The 18,885-nt window shown below is 32.2% G+C and overlaps 1 protein-coding gene across 3 annotated transcripts in view; it reads right to left on the bottom strand.

Annotated features, from left to right (window-relative positions):
- Positions 1 to 479: 479 nt before the first annotated feature.
- LOC120332894 (phosphatidylinositol 4-phosphate 5-kinase type-1 alpha-like) overlaps positions 480 to 18,885 on the bottom strand; it is a 30,895-nt gene continuing 12,489 nt past the window's right edge. The window contains exons 9-18 of one of the 3 annotated variants that reach the window (XM_039400230.2): positions 15,134 to 15,202; positions 14,588 to 14,802; positions 12,519 to 12,602; positions 11,781 to 11,829; positions 10,903 to 10,987; positions 10,003 to 10,217; positions 9,098 to 9,200; positions 8,681 to 8,729; positions 7,577 to 7,700; positions 480 to 2,651 (exon numbers count right to left, since the gene is read on the bottom strand). In XM_039400230.2, coding sequence (XP_039256164.2) covers positions 2,445 to 2,651; positions 7,577 to 7,700; positions 8,681 to 8,729; positions 9,098 to 9,200; positions 10,003 to 10,217; positions 10,903 to 10,987; positions 11,781 to 11,829; positions 12,519 to 12,602; positions 14,588 to 14,802; positions 15,134 to 15,202 — 1,200 coding nt within the window. In that variant the 3' untranslated portion in view covers positions 480 to 2,444. Of the gene's footprint in view, positions 2,652 to 7,511; positions 7,701 to 8,680; positions 8,730 to 9,097; positions 9,201 to 10,002; positions 10,218 to 10,902; positions 10,988 to 11,780; positions 11,830 to 12,518; positions 12,603 to 14,587; positions 14,803 to 15,133; positions 15,203 to 18,885 lie in introns of all 3 variants that reach the window. The other 2 variants (XM_039400231.2, XM_078119331.1) reach the window with 2 other exon arrangements.

Raw genomic sequence — 18,885 nt, 5'->3', positions numbered from 1 at the left:
TTGCAGTTCGTCACGCCCGCACAGTTAATTTAGGATAGGATTAACATATTTATCCCCGGAGGAGAGGGGAAAGTCGATTAGACGGCTAATCATAAGAAGAACCACGGCCTCTCGTCCGGTCACCAGTCCATGTCGGATTTGGCATTAATCGGCCAGTTATTTGTTTTCGGAAGCATGGATTTGATGGTAGAGACCACCCTACGTCGCGAGGAAGCCAGCAATAAACCCTCTCGCACATACTATTGCCGCATAGGATTTGAACCCTTGAATTCACGCAGCGTAATTAGAGGTACGGTGGCGAGCGTGGTCCTTAACGCTTAGAACGATGCGCCACACCGCCGAGCTAAAGTTGACAAGTTCAGCAAAATGCAGATCGTTTGCAGCTGTGAGACTTCAGTAACTCGACACTTAACAGCATGAATTCAAATACACAATTTACACGTAGAAAGATTCTCTTTACATCTTAACACTTATAAATATTCGCCTTCGATTCTTTGTATTTCGGAAAAATTTAAATATACAAGCACACTTAACCGTATACTGTCGACTCGGGAATCTAACGTACAGCATGAACAATGTATAGCAAAAAATCAGAATTTCGATAAAACATCAGATTCCATTTAGTAAAAATTATTAGTCCTAGAATATACATTTCCAGAGTGCTATGGATGGAACGCATCACCAAAGTGCCGACCATCTATTGCACACACGTTACAATATCACAACATCACGAAGACACACACAGCACAGCTGCAAATAATACTTTGAAAATGAAATAATCATGTTCTAATATAATATGGTTATTTGATAATCATTCAATATGGCCATTCCGGGGCGCCAATGATACTCGGATATTCAAAAATTCCATTTTTAACACAAATATAACTAAGTACCTGAAACATAAGTAACAGCGAAGAAAAATACTGATGAATTGAGATATATATGTATAGCAATATATACAGGAAAAGAAGCTTTGAAAGTAAGTGAATGAATCAAGTTTGACCAAACTTCTTTAAGGGATTTCATTTGGGCTCTCAAAATACTAACTTGTTTTGAGAATTGATCTCCATTACCCCTATGGTAAAAAGTCATTTGGCATGGCATAAGGCCATATGTAGGCCTACATTAATACAGTCAGGTATATTGCACACAGAAAAAGGTTTTTGTCAAGACAAAAATGGGTTTAATTGTAAATCCGAATAGCAGACTGATGCCTGATCAGCAAGGGTAGGTACATTATCCCGCATTAGTAATTACAAGTCGAAAACTATCCACTAAATAACCACATTTTGCTGTATAATCGGTATTGAGTTGTTTACCGATCAACATGCAATTTTAAAAAGTCGACTTGGGGGTTTGAATAGGTTATTTCATACACAAGGACCAATTGAATGGTCAATTCTTGGATAAATGCTTCAACATCATACATAGAGATTCACAAAAGTTCCATCAATAAAAACAAAAAATCAGTTCGTTGTTAAACAATCATTTGAATAAACAGAAAATCAAAAAATGTGCGATTTTATCTGTACAAGATATCAGTGGTATTCATAAAACTGAACATCTCATTGCTGTTACAATCTAAGAAAAATTAAATCAGAAAGACAGCTCTTCCTTATATAAAACTAATTTGAGATGAAAATTCATGACAGTCAATAGCAGAAGACATTTGTTGGAAAACTGATTGGTATATGTGGGCAAAACTTCAGTAATTCAAAATTTCTGTTCCTAATCCAGAGTGTAAGAAATAATAGTTAAACAATAAAAATTGAAATAAACCTAGGGTGAAAGATGATATCTCGGCTCGCAAACAGTTTTTTAGGGGCTGCGAAGCTAATTAAAAATATTTGTTAGATTTGATTTCGCCCGCATTAATTTGGATATTTACATTTCTTTATTTTGGATGTTTATGTTCCATCCACATATTTCAACGTGCTTTTAGAATAATTTTTGAGGTGGGCGCGAGACTTGACAAATTCCAAAAAAGGGGCGCGGCTTAAAAAGTTCGAGAACAACAGCTCTAGAATATTTCCTAAGAATATCAATTTAATTCAGCGTGCAGCTAAATTACTGAATATCTTATAACATCTTTTATGCAATTTACTTATACATTTTAATGTAATAATATTTTGGGCATGACCAGCTATACTATACCCAATATTATAATTAACAGATCAAACGTCTGCTTCATTAAACATCAAATGGAACCAAAGAGAGCAGAAAGAGTTTCAATAGGTGTTCTCCAAACTGGGGGCTTTTTCAAAATGTTCAATTTTTAACCATTGATATTTATCAATCACAGAAATGGCTTCAAGAATTTCTTGCAACAATCCTTTACGAAGCCCAGGCCACGGATAAAAAATAGACTCGAAAAAAGTGGCTTCAATACCAGTCCACTCTTGTTAGAATATTAATTATAATATTAGTTCATTATAGATCGTTAATCAAAACGCAGTATCCTCTGATTCTTCATCATCTTGAACTGATGTTTCGTTTTCTTCCAACACATTTGATAATTTTGATTCGTTTGTTTCTGAGATGCTAAAACTCGTTGTTTGAGCCTCTGTTGTTGGTGCAACATCGTTTTTGGTCTTGTTTTTCGTCGAGGCATCTCCGCCAGCCAGATTGTCTTCTTTTCCCTCATCAAATTGCTGTAGAAAAAGGGTTATTATAGCAATTTTGCATTAATTTTTTGAGCTTTAAATTCTTTGGAATGGGATACAGTATGACACACTAGAATGGAATTGCCGATATGATAACGTAATCTATAAAGCATGGATGGATGAAGCATGGTTGCATGAAAATCAAAATGTAATCTTCATTTAGGACATCTTGCTCTTAAGGTGAGTAGAAATATATTCAGGAATAATTAAAAGAACTAAAATTTGATATAACACGAATTCAATGCACAGATGGAATTTATGTTTAAATACTTAAAGACTGACATATTATGCTGCTTTTGATGGTGGAGAGTCATTGAGTATAATATATAGATTCCTTACGCAAAAAGAGGGAAAAGTGGTTTTAAAGGTCTTATCAGAATACTAAACAGTATATATTGAGGTTTTGAGGAAAGGTTAAATCTGGTAATGTGAAAAGCACTGTACAAAAAATAACACAAAACACAACATGGAAACGATTGGTGATGGACCTGCATACAACAACTGTATAATCACTAAGCATATGATCATTCTTGTGAGAAATATTCAAAATCAAAATTGAACAATTGAAAAATCGAAGTTTCAATCCCTATCTGCTCTACTTGATTCACAAAAATCATTCATGATGGGAACACTTAATTTTTTCCGGTATTCTCTATTTTAAAATTGCTGTCCAGCAAAAAAAATATGTATTGGATGTGATGCAGCGTATATTAGAGCAGATAAGAATTTAACTGATAATGATTGAAAAATCGAAACGGTTCAATCTTTTTTATAACAAATTGAAACAATTGCCACCACACACCAATAAACCATGCTAAGTTTTGAAATCATGCAATGGAAATTATACATAATGGTGCAGAAATGAAATCACAATGTTATTATCAATGGAGAAAATATCAAGAATTCTGCCAAAATGGCACCAGAAGAAGCTTATAGTTATAAACAACTCTTTACTGCCTAGCCTGTATAGAATTTATCATCATTTATTTCATGCTCAATAAAATAAGCTTCACTTTCATTCAATATCGACAAATTGAATAACAATAATTCCATAATTACTGTTGGATTTTACCAGGATCTTTAAAACAAGTCAGAGCAAATATTAACAACATGGAGCAAGGGTTCTCAAACTTTTGGTGTTATGGAGCCCATGAAGAAGAGAAGACTATTATTTATGGAGTCCCACAATATATTTATAAAAACAAAAACATATTGTTACATACCGATTAAAGTTCCTGAGTAAATTCCAAGTATAAGTACTCTTTTTAATGACTGGAATGTATTTGCTGCTTTGTATGTAAATTTTTTTTAATAGGGCCGTTATTGCTTTTTTGAACAGTTACAAAATTAACCAAGTCAGTATTTTGATAAGTAAACAAATAGCCCGCGGAGGCCCTAGGTTTCTCTCATGGAGGGGCTCTGTATGGAGCACTTTGAGAACCTATGCCATTGAGACTTGATTTTTGGTTTAAAGATACGATTTTCATATTTATTAGATGGTGGAGGAAAGATGATATGAGGGTTTATTCATATGGCTTATTTAGTCTCATCTCTCATGTCTAGTAAACAATTAATGTTTGGTATGTGAATACTTGAAAGTTATTCACTGTAGAAACATGGACTTAATGGCGGAGGAAGCAATCATTTACATTTAAAAATTTGAAGACTAACTTGGCATAATTACCAATATTAAAAGCAAGGGTTGGATATGAATGTTGAAATCATTAAGGAAATTATGTCAAAATATGGAATATTGGAAAAGTGTCTGTATATTCAAAAATATGATATGTGTTTTATTTTCATTCGAATTGAAACTTTTATATTAGAGTGAACAGAATCAAAAATTTAAATTAAAACAAAATTCGTCATTTTTAAAAGTAAATTAATAGGTAAATCTTACTTAATCGAGCATGATATGATGATAAATTTTCAATCTACACTCAGAAGCTTGATAACTGAAAGAATCACCCAGTAGAGATGAGTGGAAAAGTTTATTATCCTTGCAAAATAAACATGCCATAAGTGCTAAAATAATAAGTAAAATTGGATAATATTTATACCATTATATACAAAAATATCATAAATAACACAGGATAACAGAACCTAAATGATCAGCTTATGTAAAAGATTAAAGATGATTTCAGGGAAAAGAAATATGAAATATTTCAATATACAGGATGGTCGCTAGAAAAGCAGATAATTTGATGGTCGGATGAGATCATAAATAAAATGTGCGCTTAGTCGTTTTTTTCCCGATATGTTTTTATTTTTATTTAGGTTCTAGGTTGTTTTAGGTTGATACCTTCTAGGTTATATTCGATTTCTATTTTGACACCCAGATTATGGAAGAGGGAACAGCTTTGAAGAAGTTTGTTTTTTGTAAAAATAAATAGCTGTTGACAAATTTTCTGCTTTTCTAGCGACCACCCTGTATTTTCAATAGAATTGTTTTGAGCATGGAAATTGGGTTAATTAAAGGAAATTATCTGAATATTCTTCTTTGAAAATGTTGTCAATTTGGGCAAATAAATTGTGATATTTAGGCAAAAATAAGACTTGTGTAAAATCTGATAAATACCGAAGGTAAACCCAATCAAACATTTGCATTGCGATTTTCTGCATCACCTAGCAGCTACGTTTACATTATAAAACAATCATGCGCAAATTTTAGTTTGAATAAAAATTTTCTTTTCCAGAATTACAAAAATTCACTATTATTAACAAATTGCATTTACCGTACATAAATCATGAATTAGGATTTGCCCTGAATGAACCCAAAACACTTGTCTATAAGAAAAAATAGTGTACAAGTTGCACAAATAATAACTACATATATATTATATATATCACATGCGAAGTTTTATATTTTACTATATACAGCACGCAGCTTCAGATGTAATTACATAAAAATTGTAGAAAAATTTTCTTTTTTATTCACTATTGAGTTGGCGCAATCAAGACCTCACTCTGGAATAGGTATACATGTAATCTAAATGTCCAGATAAATGTTCTTTTGCTTATGATAAATATAAGAGTTTGTGCACAGGATGTAAAACCCAGCACTGTTTTTAACAGAATGTCCAATAATACTTGGACAGACTACTATTAGGAATCAGAAAACGATCGAATACAAAGTCTAGTCAAGCTTTTGAAATGTTCGGTTTTGTGACGGAAAAAGTACATTTCTTGTTTGTCAAAAGACAGAGACTCATATGTTGTTAATTCAATTTCTTGCTTGCTGTCCATGTTTTATATTTTTAATTACATGTCTTACAGCCAACCTCTGACAACCGTTACGAACAAATGGTTACCTCTTTAAATAAAGAATTATTGTGATATAGGATAAGAAACGGAGTTTTTTTTATTTTTTTGGACCAATATTGTGGTTCAATCTCTCTATGGGTAGGACGGAGATGTAATAACCACTTTTGATAAAAAAAAAAGATCACGAATTTAAAAAAAAAACTTATATTCTGAACATAAAATTCCATACACAAACTCACTATGAAACCAATTTGACAGCCGGCATTCCATGAACCATATATGATATGGTCTTCATGTATTATACCTCCGGCCACTTATGCGACAAGAAATTATATTTCTTTAAAATTAAAAACAAATTCCTGATTTAAAATTTTGAAGTCATGTTTTGCAAGGGGTGCATGGTAAATGAGATAGATACGCTAAATCACCAATATGATGATATCTTAATTTCAATTCCGATTGGATGAAAATTAAACTGAATTAAGTGAATAATCAATGCAAGTTGACATGCTAATTATCAAAAACTTAAGATTGCTTTCAAATTGAAAGTGAAGAGATAATTATTTAGCCAAAGGGTTCAAGACTATTTCCTTATCCGACCTGAACTGGAAATCGGACAAGAGGACGTGGTTTACCATATGATCAAGCTGTCTAATCGACTTTTTTTGCCCTTGGGATAAATATCCAATCCAACTCATAAATAACATAACTATTGAGTGTTTATGAACGCAACGATCCAGAATCCGATTGCACGAGGACAAATATTAACAGTCATTGTAGTATATTTTCAGTCATTCATGAAGATTTTCTTCAGTTTTCAGCAAAATTCAATCACTTATAACGACACATAGTGTCACATGATTTAAAAAAAAATCAGAAAAAAATCGTATTCAACCAGCGAATCACGATCACAATAATGGAAAACAACGAAAAATGATTGCAATATGAAAAGCAAAATGACGAAAAATGGAGAATTTATTCACAAGCAAAATAAACATCACACTGTACTGCCAAGCATGGTTACAATGATGAACTTTGCTAAATTCATGGTTAACCATGCATGACAGGTCATTGAAACAAATAAAATAACATTCTAGAGATGAGATGAATGTGTAATTTTCACAAATTTCTGCAAAAACAACATTTTTAATCATTGTAACTCAAACATTATTTCAGCGAAACAGTTTTTTGAAACATGATAATTCAAATCGGTTTTAATACTTTAAAACTTTAGTGAGGTTGCGCTAAAAATGTTTAAAACAGACATTTAAAACTAAGGAGTTTAACCAGGGCTCTTAATTTAGAATATTTGAAAATGTTTGGAATTTGGTAAAAAAGATTTTGTATGAAATTTGTCGTTGAAGAGTTTCAAAGAAACAAGAAGTAGTTTTACTCTGTATTTTTTTTATAATCAAAATTTAAGATTTTGAATTAGAATACCCAAATAAAACCAACATTTCAATAAAACTATCGAATTCAGTTACTCCAAGATTACTCAAAAAAATGTTCTCAGCCTCACTCATATGCTACTCATCTCATCTCTAGTGTAAGGACCATACCAATGGTAACAAAAACAAGCATCACCATGAGTGGAATCAAACGCTCGTCTCATACACAGTGCGATTCAACGTATGTGATTTTGCCCATACCAATTTGACCTGGTCCGGTGCCGTTACGCTTGCGTCCTGACTACTTTGTGCCACTGTGGTAGATGTCCCAGCAGAGATGGGTGTCGATGTTAACTCTGTTTCTTTTGACCGATTCGTGGAAAAACTATATCAAAATTGAAGGTATGTAAAGTTAACAAAAGATAGTGTGATTATGTCTTTGTCAGCGCCCTAGTTTTGGGTGCGATCATACATAAACATAAGTTAAGTGTTAGAAAAAGTTGTAGGCATATTTGTAGAAGGAATTAAAAAATTCATAGGTTATGTTTTTGGGCCATCCTATACTACTGAATGAGAACCAGAGTTGCAGAGTCAGAGTTGGCATGTTTTGCCCACGGAGAAACATTTTCAAACTCAGCAGAGTCGTGATTTGTAATCCAGAATTTGTCTGAGTCAGAATTTCACGCTTCCAAAGGGGGTTAAATTTTCTACAGAAACTCAAAAAACATTCATAAGGAACGTCAACATACTCAACATTATTGTGTTAAATAGGGGTTGCGGAATTTCTGATTCAAAATTTGATATTCTTAAAATTAAAGTCAGTCAAAAGACACAATTTTTCTCAGCCCAGATTCGGATGTAAATTTTTCCTATAGCCCAGCTAAGAACGCGATTTCACAAATATTTCACTTTGTAGAATGCTGGATAGAAATATAAAACTAATCCCAGATTCAAATACCATTTTATATAGACATTTGTTAATAGTATTTCTTGACTAGAACTTTCGAAGATGACCGAGTATGATCATTTGACAGGCCATGACTTAACAGCTGTGAAGGAGGGAGGTTAGCTCTGTTAGTAGTTTGTTGGAGTAAATTAGGATATGGGGAATTATAAACTATACATTTCTATTGAGTTGACAATTTGTTGTCTATTCTGTAACATCAGTTCATCGTCATTACAGGGTCAGCTTAGGTTTATGGCGCCCATAAACCGCTTCCCATCCCTACACCCAAAGAATATGAACCAAATATTTTACTATTTTTAATATTGAGTTCAAATAAGCCTCTAAAGGTCAGAGGTCATGGTCAGCAACATCTTTCAGCAGTGATCAAAATATTTGAGGAAATAAAACGTTAAAGTTACCTCGTTAATCGTTGTGGTTGTTGGTTCGTCACTTTCTGATACGACGTGCCTGAAAAACATACCTAGTGTAATTTCATCTTCACATCTACCATGCAATAAAACATATATGCTCTTGTTTTTGCCGCAAATAAGTCGAGGTTAAACCATGCCCAAGCAGACTATTCTATCTCAACTTACACAAGGCCAAATTAGATAAACACTTTGGGCACAAGTTTCCGAATGTTTTTTTTTAAGTCAAACCAGGGATCCGCCATGTATTGACAACATTCACCACAGTCTATCCTAGTAATTTGCTGCAAATAAGCAATGAGTTGAAGCCTGGTTTTCCTCAATTCATTCCATTCAGATATCTTGACCAACCTGAAGTCTTTGAAAAAGAGACTTTAGAGTCAAATTAGTATTGTCTATGTGACATACCTTGACTTGATGACGTATTAGCGTAGTTAGACGAGTGATCATCCATTCTTATTTGCATACGAGGTGGAGTTCTGGTTGCAACAATTTGATGTCCACTTTGAGTCTGACAGCGAAAAAAAACTTATTTTGTTATATTGTTTAAACGATAAACAAGATAAAAACACAGAATATTAAAAAAAACAGTACACGTGCACACATACAGTTTAAATAACGGGTTTACCATACATTTTTGCAGTTGTAAGATAAAATTCAAAGTGAACTCGAATTTAAATATTATTGAAATTTTGAGGCAAATCTAAATCCACAAGAGATTTGAAAATGCCAAGCCTACCATATGTCGATTTCGTTGGTAAAATAATTTTATCAAATATCCTGCTAAACATATGGTACAGGAAATTTTTAGTAGATAATTTAAGTAGAATTTAGAGGAAATTGTGGTTTTGAATTGGGTTCTTTTGCTTGGATGGAAGTATGAAATAACCAGATATTTTAAAAGTTTGTTGTATCAAAACTTCATACTTCAGGGGAGAATAAATAAGCAAAAAACACCTTAATTTCACATTTCCTAGAAACATCTAAAAATTATTTTAGAATGCAATATCTTCAGCATATTTTTCAGAATTCTTTAACTCTAATAAATGTTGCAGTTTCAAAATTTTGGATTCAATCTCCAAGTTCCCTAACTAACCAAAGGCGTAATATATGATAAGCCGTTAGACTATGTTGAAATCATCCGGTATTCCCAAAATATAGTAGCTATATAAGTATTAGTGACTACTTGTTGGAAGTGAAGATGTAAAGACATCATAGAAATTATGTAATTTCAATGATCCTTATTTATTTGAACCTATTTTTGTGAGAATGAGAGAAAGTGAGATTTGACTCTGAAATTAAAAGAAGATTACATCACTGTCTTCTTCTTGACTGTCATTATACGTTGGTCGAGGAGATTCGCTTGGAAGTAAATCTGGACGATCACTCTGTAATTTCTTGCTTCCACTATGCGCAGGTGATGTTTTTGATCTTGCGAGAGGTGATGGGTTAACTGGTGCGCTACCGGCACCATCTATTCTACGAGCAGTTTGCGCTCGTCGTTTTGTTGGTTGCGCTTTGATTGGTCCTGTGAAAAGACAGAAGTTTGGTAAGGCACACATATGTTTTATTCAAAAAAGACTTTGAAAATATGTGAATGAAATCACAATCTCTAAACAATAAAGAAATGTAAATATCTAAAATAAGGCGAACAAGATTAAATCTGACAAATATTTTAATTTTCAATTAGCTCCAGTTATTAATATTGCTCAATTATTCAATACCATTGTTGTACATATTTATGCACAAATCATGAACTATTCAAACTGTGTACACAAGCCAGAGTGTTAGTTGCACGAGTACGAGTCCATATTTAACAGAGTGTATTATGTTACTTTTCCATTTAAATTATTGGAGATTTGGTTGTATTAAGATGCAAGATTAAACTTGTTAAGCTCTATTTGTAGATATTAGGTTTACAAAGAGATACTCGAGTTTGTAACACGTAGGACTGGGCATTTCGAATCGAATATTCGAGTCAAATCGAATAGTAAACTATTCAAATTGTTTAAAACGGTAATTTTGACATTGGTAATTTCGCCGCCATCTTGTTTTTTGGCCGTCTATGACTACATATCTTCTAAGTATTCGAGATTCCATTCAATTTTGAAATCATCAGATACTCGAAAATGCTCAGCTCTAGTATTCTGTAATGTGATTTTATCGCTATATCATATACTGTTTATACAATAGGATTTACAAGAAAATCTTACCTGGTGCCTTTTTAAAAACATGTTCTGACATAAATTTCTGAAATCGTTCGCAATAAAATCCTGGTCGATGTACAGAAACGCTGTCCTGAAAAAATAAGTTTTAATTTTTTTTAAATCTTTCTTTCTCTCGTAAAATATTCATGATGATTGTCTGCAGACAAAGAAATTATTGTGCTTCTTCCAAATTAAATTCACTGTTCTGCCGAGACAAATCAGTTCATTTGAATAATTAGAAAAAAACACAAAGTCTATTTGAATGAAAAAGGAAGCAGTGCCCCATAATATGCCTGAGTACACAGAGTTGGATGAAAAGATAAGAGGACATGCAATACGGAATAAAAAGTGTTCCGCTTTGATTAAAATAAAAAAAGGAACATCTTCGTGGACTATCAAGTCCCATAGGACATAGAGAAAATTTGAGATGAATAAAACCAATAGCCTTTTAGCGCCTTTTTCTTCTTTAAATTATGAAAATTTGAAATTAATTGGTCTATTAGGAGCGACGAAAAGCATTATTTCAAACAACAACCACCACCAACTACAAGAATTAAGAAAACCGATACAAGGGGTGAAAAGAACAAAAATATTTTTGTCAGTTGTTGTATAATGGGTGATTGGTAGACAGACATAAGGTTTCCGAATACAAATTCCCGAGTTTGAATTCAGTATAGAAGTTTAACGAGTCTATTCTGAAGCAAAATAAAGTGAAAATAAATAATGTTCACTGCAAGAAAAATTTGACTTCACATTTTTTCGAATTCTCAAATATTCCTGTTGTAAAATAGCATGATTTTGAAAATTTATTTCAACTATAATCTTCGACTATTTCTGAATCAACAAATAAAAGAAAAATGTCTATGAATCATATATGAACTTACTGCATCATGGACCATCGCTTTCCAAGTATGTTCTAATTTCTTTTTTAACCTGAAAGGAAAATCAGTCAAGAAAAAATATTTCATCATTTCACAGTCGACAGACTTTTCAAACTGAGGATATTTTTAAATTCTATAATAAAGATATTACGTTAATTTTAAGGTACTCCCGTAGCATATGTACCAGGTTTTTATTCCGATATACCTATTTTTAGTTTTATTACAAGTTCAAGGATTGTCTGTGTTAGCCAAGTGAATATGCCCCCTGCCCATGGCTATAGGTTTCAGTACCTTTACACAACTTGATGTATAATAGGCCACAAAATACATACATACAAAGTACATACACTTCTGGAGTGCCAATTTTAATATATTTCGTCATTTTAAATTTAATAATAATCAAGCAGATATTGTGTGATTTTTAGGAAAATGGATTGATATTTAGCGATGTTCATAATGGGAAATTCTGCTAATCTGAATCTTATGAAAAGGGCGCTCCAGAAGTATGTGTACCCATATGGAGATAACTAACTTTGTTCGCCTATTTTACATCAAGTTGTGTAAAGGGACTGAAACCTGCGGGCATGGGATATATTCACTTGGCTAACACAGACAGTTATCGAACTCATAATGGAACTAAAATAGGGAAAATCGGAATGAAATTATGGCCTAACCCTAACCTGGTACATATACTATGGGAGTACCATAAAAAGCATGATTGCCATGTATTCCAATACTTACTTGTAACATTGTAAAATATCAATAACTCCGCAGAATAAAAGCAATCTTTCGCCCTTTGATGAAGTAGCTGGTATTCCGCCAGACCTGAAAAAGTAAATGAATCTTATTAACCCAAACTCAATTATAATAATGGAACATATGATATAATGGACTAAATTATGCCAAAATTCCATACTATTTTAGCTTTTGAGAGAATGCCATTTGTTACAAAGGAATGTGGGTTACATGGATATATAAAGTCAATTAACATAAAAACATTTTTAAATCCTTAGGATGGAAATTTGTGAATGGTTGATATTCTTCTGAAATCTCTTGGTTCATGATTAAAGAAATTCTGAAATAACAAAGTCTATATCAACCATTATACATATATGGATAGAATTTATCAGTGCTCCAGAAGTGTATGTACCAATATGGAGGTAACTAATTTTGTTCGCCTATTTTACATCAAGTTGCGTAAAGGAACTGAAACCTATGGGCAGGGGGTATATTCACTTGGTTACCACAGACAGTCCCCGAACTTGTAATAGAACTAAAATAAGAAAAATCGGAATAAAAATAATGGCCAACCTTAACCTGGTACACACACTATGTATGCAGTATGTAAAATAATCTCTGTGTTAAATTTTTAAGTTTGACAAACTGCCAATTTGATATGAAAGTAAACTGAGACATTGCCTAAAAGGTCTACCAGCAGTCCATAATATTGACATATTGCAAAAAACAATTCACTGAGAAGCAGCAGACTATTCATTACACCTAGGAATAAAATGACAACATAATGACGTTTTAAAAACTTCCGAATTCCCAGTAGAGATTGAGATGACTAGACATCCTGACACGAAATCAAATTTGTGAAACTAACTAAGAATTATTTCTTCGAACCTTTGTCAAACATTCAACAAAAAACAAAAGGAAATAAATATGATTCATATTTCAAAGCTGAATCATATTATTAGGTAATTCGTTTAGAAGTCAACATTAATGGTAAGTTATTATAAAGTATGGGCAACACCATATAAAGAAACAAACATACTAAGAGGAAGATAGACTCGTTCCAGTGGAATTATCCAAAATAATTTTGTTGCGATTAATTTAAATTGTATAAATTCGCAAAATAATTATATAAATGATAAATATTACAACATGAAATGACATAAATAAACATTTTATTTACTGTGTGTTAAACAGACGGTTAATTTAACCTAAATTTAATGGTGAATGATGCAACATTACAAGTGGAGCCAGTGGCGTGTCTAGAGGGGGGCCAAAGGGGCAGCACATCCCGGGCAGCACGTTATAGAGGTGAGTTTGTTGCTCAATTTGATCATTTAAATAATATTATTACAAACATTTTATCACTCTTACTTGACCTTTATTTATTCTCATGTGTAACAACATTGATAATTTGTTCAGCCCCCAAATTATTTTTGAAGAGCTGTAAGGGGCCGCATTATCAGAAACTCGCCCCGGGCAGCACGAAAGTTTGACACGCGACTGAGTGGGACTCAGTGTATTCGTGCAAATATTTGTATCATTTTGTGCACACAAAAATAATTAACTACAATTCTATATACATTCTGAATAGAAAACGTGTGAAAGTCGGTGTGTTATTAGAATTGGATAATGCAAGAAAGTAAGGATAATCAACTATCATATATGGCTCGGCGGTGTGATGCATCGTGCTGAGCGTTAGGAATACGCTAGCCACCGTACCTCTAATTACGTTCGAATCCCATGCGGGAATAGTTATAAGCGCGAGGATTGCTGGACTCTCCGCCACTATACGGTGGTTCAGCAGACTATTCTTCTGAAAATAAATAACTGGCTAATTAATCCCATACCAGACTTGAACTGGTAACCGGACGAGAGGCCTTGGTTCACCATATGTTTAAGTCCTCTTATCGACTTTACCCTTCCCGGGATAAATGTGTAAATCCTATTCTATATTTACATTCTCAGTAAATTAGTTGATGTTTTAAACAAAATCCTTTTTTATCAAAGATCAGATTTCAACAGTACTATTACTAATACTACAATGATGGAAGCATACAAGAAATGTTCTTTACCATAATTCTAAATCATTTGTGTATTTGTCTCGAAGTAACGTTGCTGACATAATAGAATCCGTTGGTGTGTTACGTTTGGACGGATCTCTTCGTCTTGGATGTACTGAGCTCATCTTTTCTAATGTACCGGGGCCCTCGGACAGTTCTGATGCGTTGGATTTTCGTTTCTCTGGATTCCCATCCAATGTCTGAGAGCCTTTGTCTTCTTTTGGCAGCTGTAACGATTATTTATTATAGTCAATATAGTACTAAAAATGTCATATAGTGAGAGAGTAATACTCAAATATATCAACATGACTCTAATACCGGTAGCCTAAGCCACTCACACAAAAATGTGGATGACGACTGAGTCCAAAAAATCGAAACAAAGTATGCACAAAGGATTTGTTGCACTCAGCATATTGAAGAGCAGAATTCAAGAAAAATAAACTTTTAAAACATTGTTTCTATGACTCTTGAAATGCAGTGTAAAATGAAAATATTATGACAATTGGAATATGTGATTACTATTAAAAAATGTGAAAATTAATTGGTAATTCCACGCACCTTATCTTTATCCTTATAATGAATTCCAAGTAATAAACTGTAATCCATAATCTTGAATGAACGTAGCACCTGAATAATTAATAAAACAAAACTATTAGCTAATTATACAAATGACTAATAAGCCCTAACAGTAAGGCTGGAAATTTAAGTGAAAACACTCTAACCGTTGGTTAACCGGTTAACCGCATTGTAATGTTTCACTTACGTCAAACTCACGACGCAATCACTTTCATTAATACAAATCACGCCACATTGAAAAAAAAATTCGACTTTATTACTGTACATCAATAATTTTTGACATTTGTTTGATGCTTACCAATGCGCTTAGTGATATTCTTTTGAAGTAAATGCCACAAGAGATAAATTTGCAATAAACTAATTTTTTATGAAGAAATTGTACCTGAGATGTCAGTTAACGGTCAAAATAAATTGTAACCGTTAATCATATAAAATCGGTTAACTGATTAACCATTTCCAGCCCTACTTAACAGAGATAATATAGAGAGAAGAATTGAAATTATGAAGAAAAAAAAAAGTAATGCTCAGATATATAGAAGTACCAATCTGATATCACAGAGTTTGCTGGAAAATTTTCGAATGCAATCGAGCAATACCGAATGATAGATAGACAATGATTTATTTCTGAATATTTCATTACTTATAAGTACATAGTGCAGTAAGTATAAACAAACAAACAATAATTGAAAGAGGGCGAACAAGACTTTAAGGTGAATAAAGAATGAAAGTGTTTCTATTTAATTATAATTTTTGACGAAATTTCAGGTTCCATATGAGTCAGAAGCAGTTTGAAAAAAAAAAGTAATAATCTTCTGGCAACTTTCTTATTTTAAGTACGGGTAATGAAAATTTGATATTATTTGGTCCATCTGTTGTGAAAAGTTTTTTTCCTAACAATTAAAATCATCCCAGATATAACAAGTTAGCAAAATGATTCATAGGTCAAGTGACCTAATCGGTAATTTATTTTTCCAACGATGCTGAAAATACGTAACTCACATATACAGTGTAAAATAAAATAAGAATAGCATTTCAGGGTGAAGGGAGACATCAAAAAAACTAATACTGGTTATCAAGCAGCGACACCCATGTCTAATGAATTGTTTTCATTTGTTGTAATTAAAAGAGTGAATTTTCTTAAAAAATATCATTTTGAAAAAAATTGTCTTTTGTCTTCTATACTTACTTAGTTTAGTATTACCCAATTATCACTAAAATTTGTTACATAACAAAAATTAATTCATATCGATTCAATCAATGTATCACTTCACAGTGTGAGCAACACAACTATTATTTAAAGATCTCATTTTGGAACATGATGTCATTAAGTAATTATGAACCTACCAATCAAGTTGTCAATTAGGTTTGAAGCAGTATTGGCTATGTGTCAATTACAAATGGAACTACAGACAGTACAAGTACAAATGATAAGAATAGACTAATACAAGTTTTGCGAAATTTGAGATGGTCTATATCGAATCTTCGTGATAAATAGATATACGGGATGTCCATAAAGTCCCTTCACAATTTCAATTTTGTTATGAAGTCAGTTCTCAATATATCTCAAGCAGGTTTGTTGTTTTTTAATCAGTAATTGTTTGAGTGTTTTTACCTCATTTAATAATATCTGCGAGAGCCAAAACAATATATGATATCGATGAATTTCTATTTGCAATTTAAAATTTTTTATAAGACTTTATGAACCCCCTATATTATGTTTATAAGCACAAAATAGGTAATTGTCATCAATAATTTTTTTTTTATTCCGAGCTCTGAAGAAGAGCTACATATGGTTTAATAAAGGAACACATTAACAATATAGTTAAGAATGCTTCATTGCAAGCACAAGTTATACAGCAGGCGCAGGACATTAAGTAGACACACTAAGTGGATGTATATGCATAAAAATAAAAGGTTTACAGACATTTCTTTTTCATCTCGAGCTCTGAAGAAAAATAACCACAACCCCAAATGGGCATGGCTTAATTAAATATATTAACAGTTTAATTGAGAATGCTTCATTGCCAAGCTTAAGTTATACTTGGGCCATAGCCATCAGCGGGTTTTATTTATAGCTTATATTTGTCCATGCATAAACAGTGATATTTATTTTTTATGTCAGATATGTCTTTCATTTTTAATAAGAAATAAAATGTTTATATCTTGAGAATTACAAATCTTACACTTATTATAGCTGAACATGGGTTAAAGTAACATCCAATAGTAATGTATGCTACTTAACAACAGCCAACCTTGACAGGATACGACTAAGCGAAATAATATTCAATACTGCCAATGGAAGTGATATCATTGAAATTAAATATAGCCTACTTTTAATATGGAACAAAAATTGAAAAAAATCATTCAAATTTTGGATATTCGAGCCAGTAATTATAGAAATGTTTTGATCATATTTCTGGCCAAGATAACATTATCTGAATCCAGCCGTTTTTTGGAAATAATAAAAACAATCAAAATCTCATTCTTCCAAAACAGAACTAAAAAATTATTGAACTGTATGGGAACATATCAATTAAAAAAAGAAAATAAGGAATCATCAACGTATTTAATTTTATTTATATTGATTGGATAAGCTGTACTCGAATATTACAATCGATTCGAAATTAAATATATTTGATATAGTGAATTCTTGAATTTAGAAATTTTTGTTTTGCTGATATGACAGCTTTAAAGACCACATTTTTAAATAAAAATGTTCTAAATTATTCCTAAATTTAAAAATTTACTATATCAAAATAATGAATTTGGAATGTATTCAAATATTCAATTCATTTCGGACAACCTTACCTGTATTTTAGTTTAAGTGTTTGTGTATACGACAAAGTTCGGTAATAGAAAATGAATGAAATGACACATCCTTGTATCGCACCGAGCCATAGGTTACTTATGCCAGTCACATCATGATATGCATTCGTGATGACAAATTGATTGCAAACTTATGACTAATGTAATAAGCATTGCAATTTATTCTTAAATTTGAATTGTATCATCGAAACATGCTCGAACATGTATTGAAAATAAAAAGTTTGTCATAACAAGGTATGATTTTAGAGTAAAAAATAGCTTAATCATAGTCAATTTGGAACAGAACTACTCTTTGCCATGCTTGAGCCAAAGATAACTGAGTGTTACATCGTTGATTAGAGATTGTGGGGCCCCTATTTCATGACATAATATTCAAAAGGTTTCAATGTGAAAACAACAAATTAAATACGGTACTACATCAGTTTGAAATTCTCACTTTTTAAACACCAAATTGTACAACTAGTAAAGTATACTGAAGTGAGTCATATTATTTTAACTTAATTTAATTTGGCCTTATATTGGTATCATATTGAGATATTCAAACCAATAAATAGGTTTCGTAAATAATTATAATTGAAATAGGTAGCGTAGGAACGCTTCAGCGTATGACAACATTAGAGCAATAAAGCTAGAATTCTCTTTTGCTCTGCATAAATCACAGAAAACCACACCCCTGTGTGACACATAACGTAATTTCTAAATGTTTTATAAATGGAAATACATAAAAAAGAGCGAAAATATTTCTTACATCACCTGTTATTGTGTACAGAGGTGAAAAATGACATTTGTCAGATAGATACCTTCTGTCAGTAATTTGTTTTGTAAGTGTGTAAAGAACATATGCGGTACCACGGTTTATATAGTATTTGGATTTATCTGTTAATCATTAACTAGTGAGAGATTTGAAA

Source organism: Styela clava, chromosome 13 (assembly GCF_964204865.1).
Source record: "Styela clava chromosome 13, kaStyClav1.hap1.2, whole genome shotgun sequence".
NCBI classification, from domain to species: domain Eukaryota; kingdom Metazoa; phylum Chordata; class Ascidiacea; order Stolidobranchia; family Styelidae; genus Styela; species Styela clava.
This window is presented reverse-complemented; position numbering and strand designations above follow the sequence as displayed.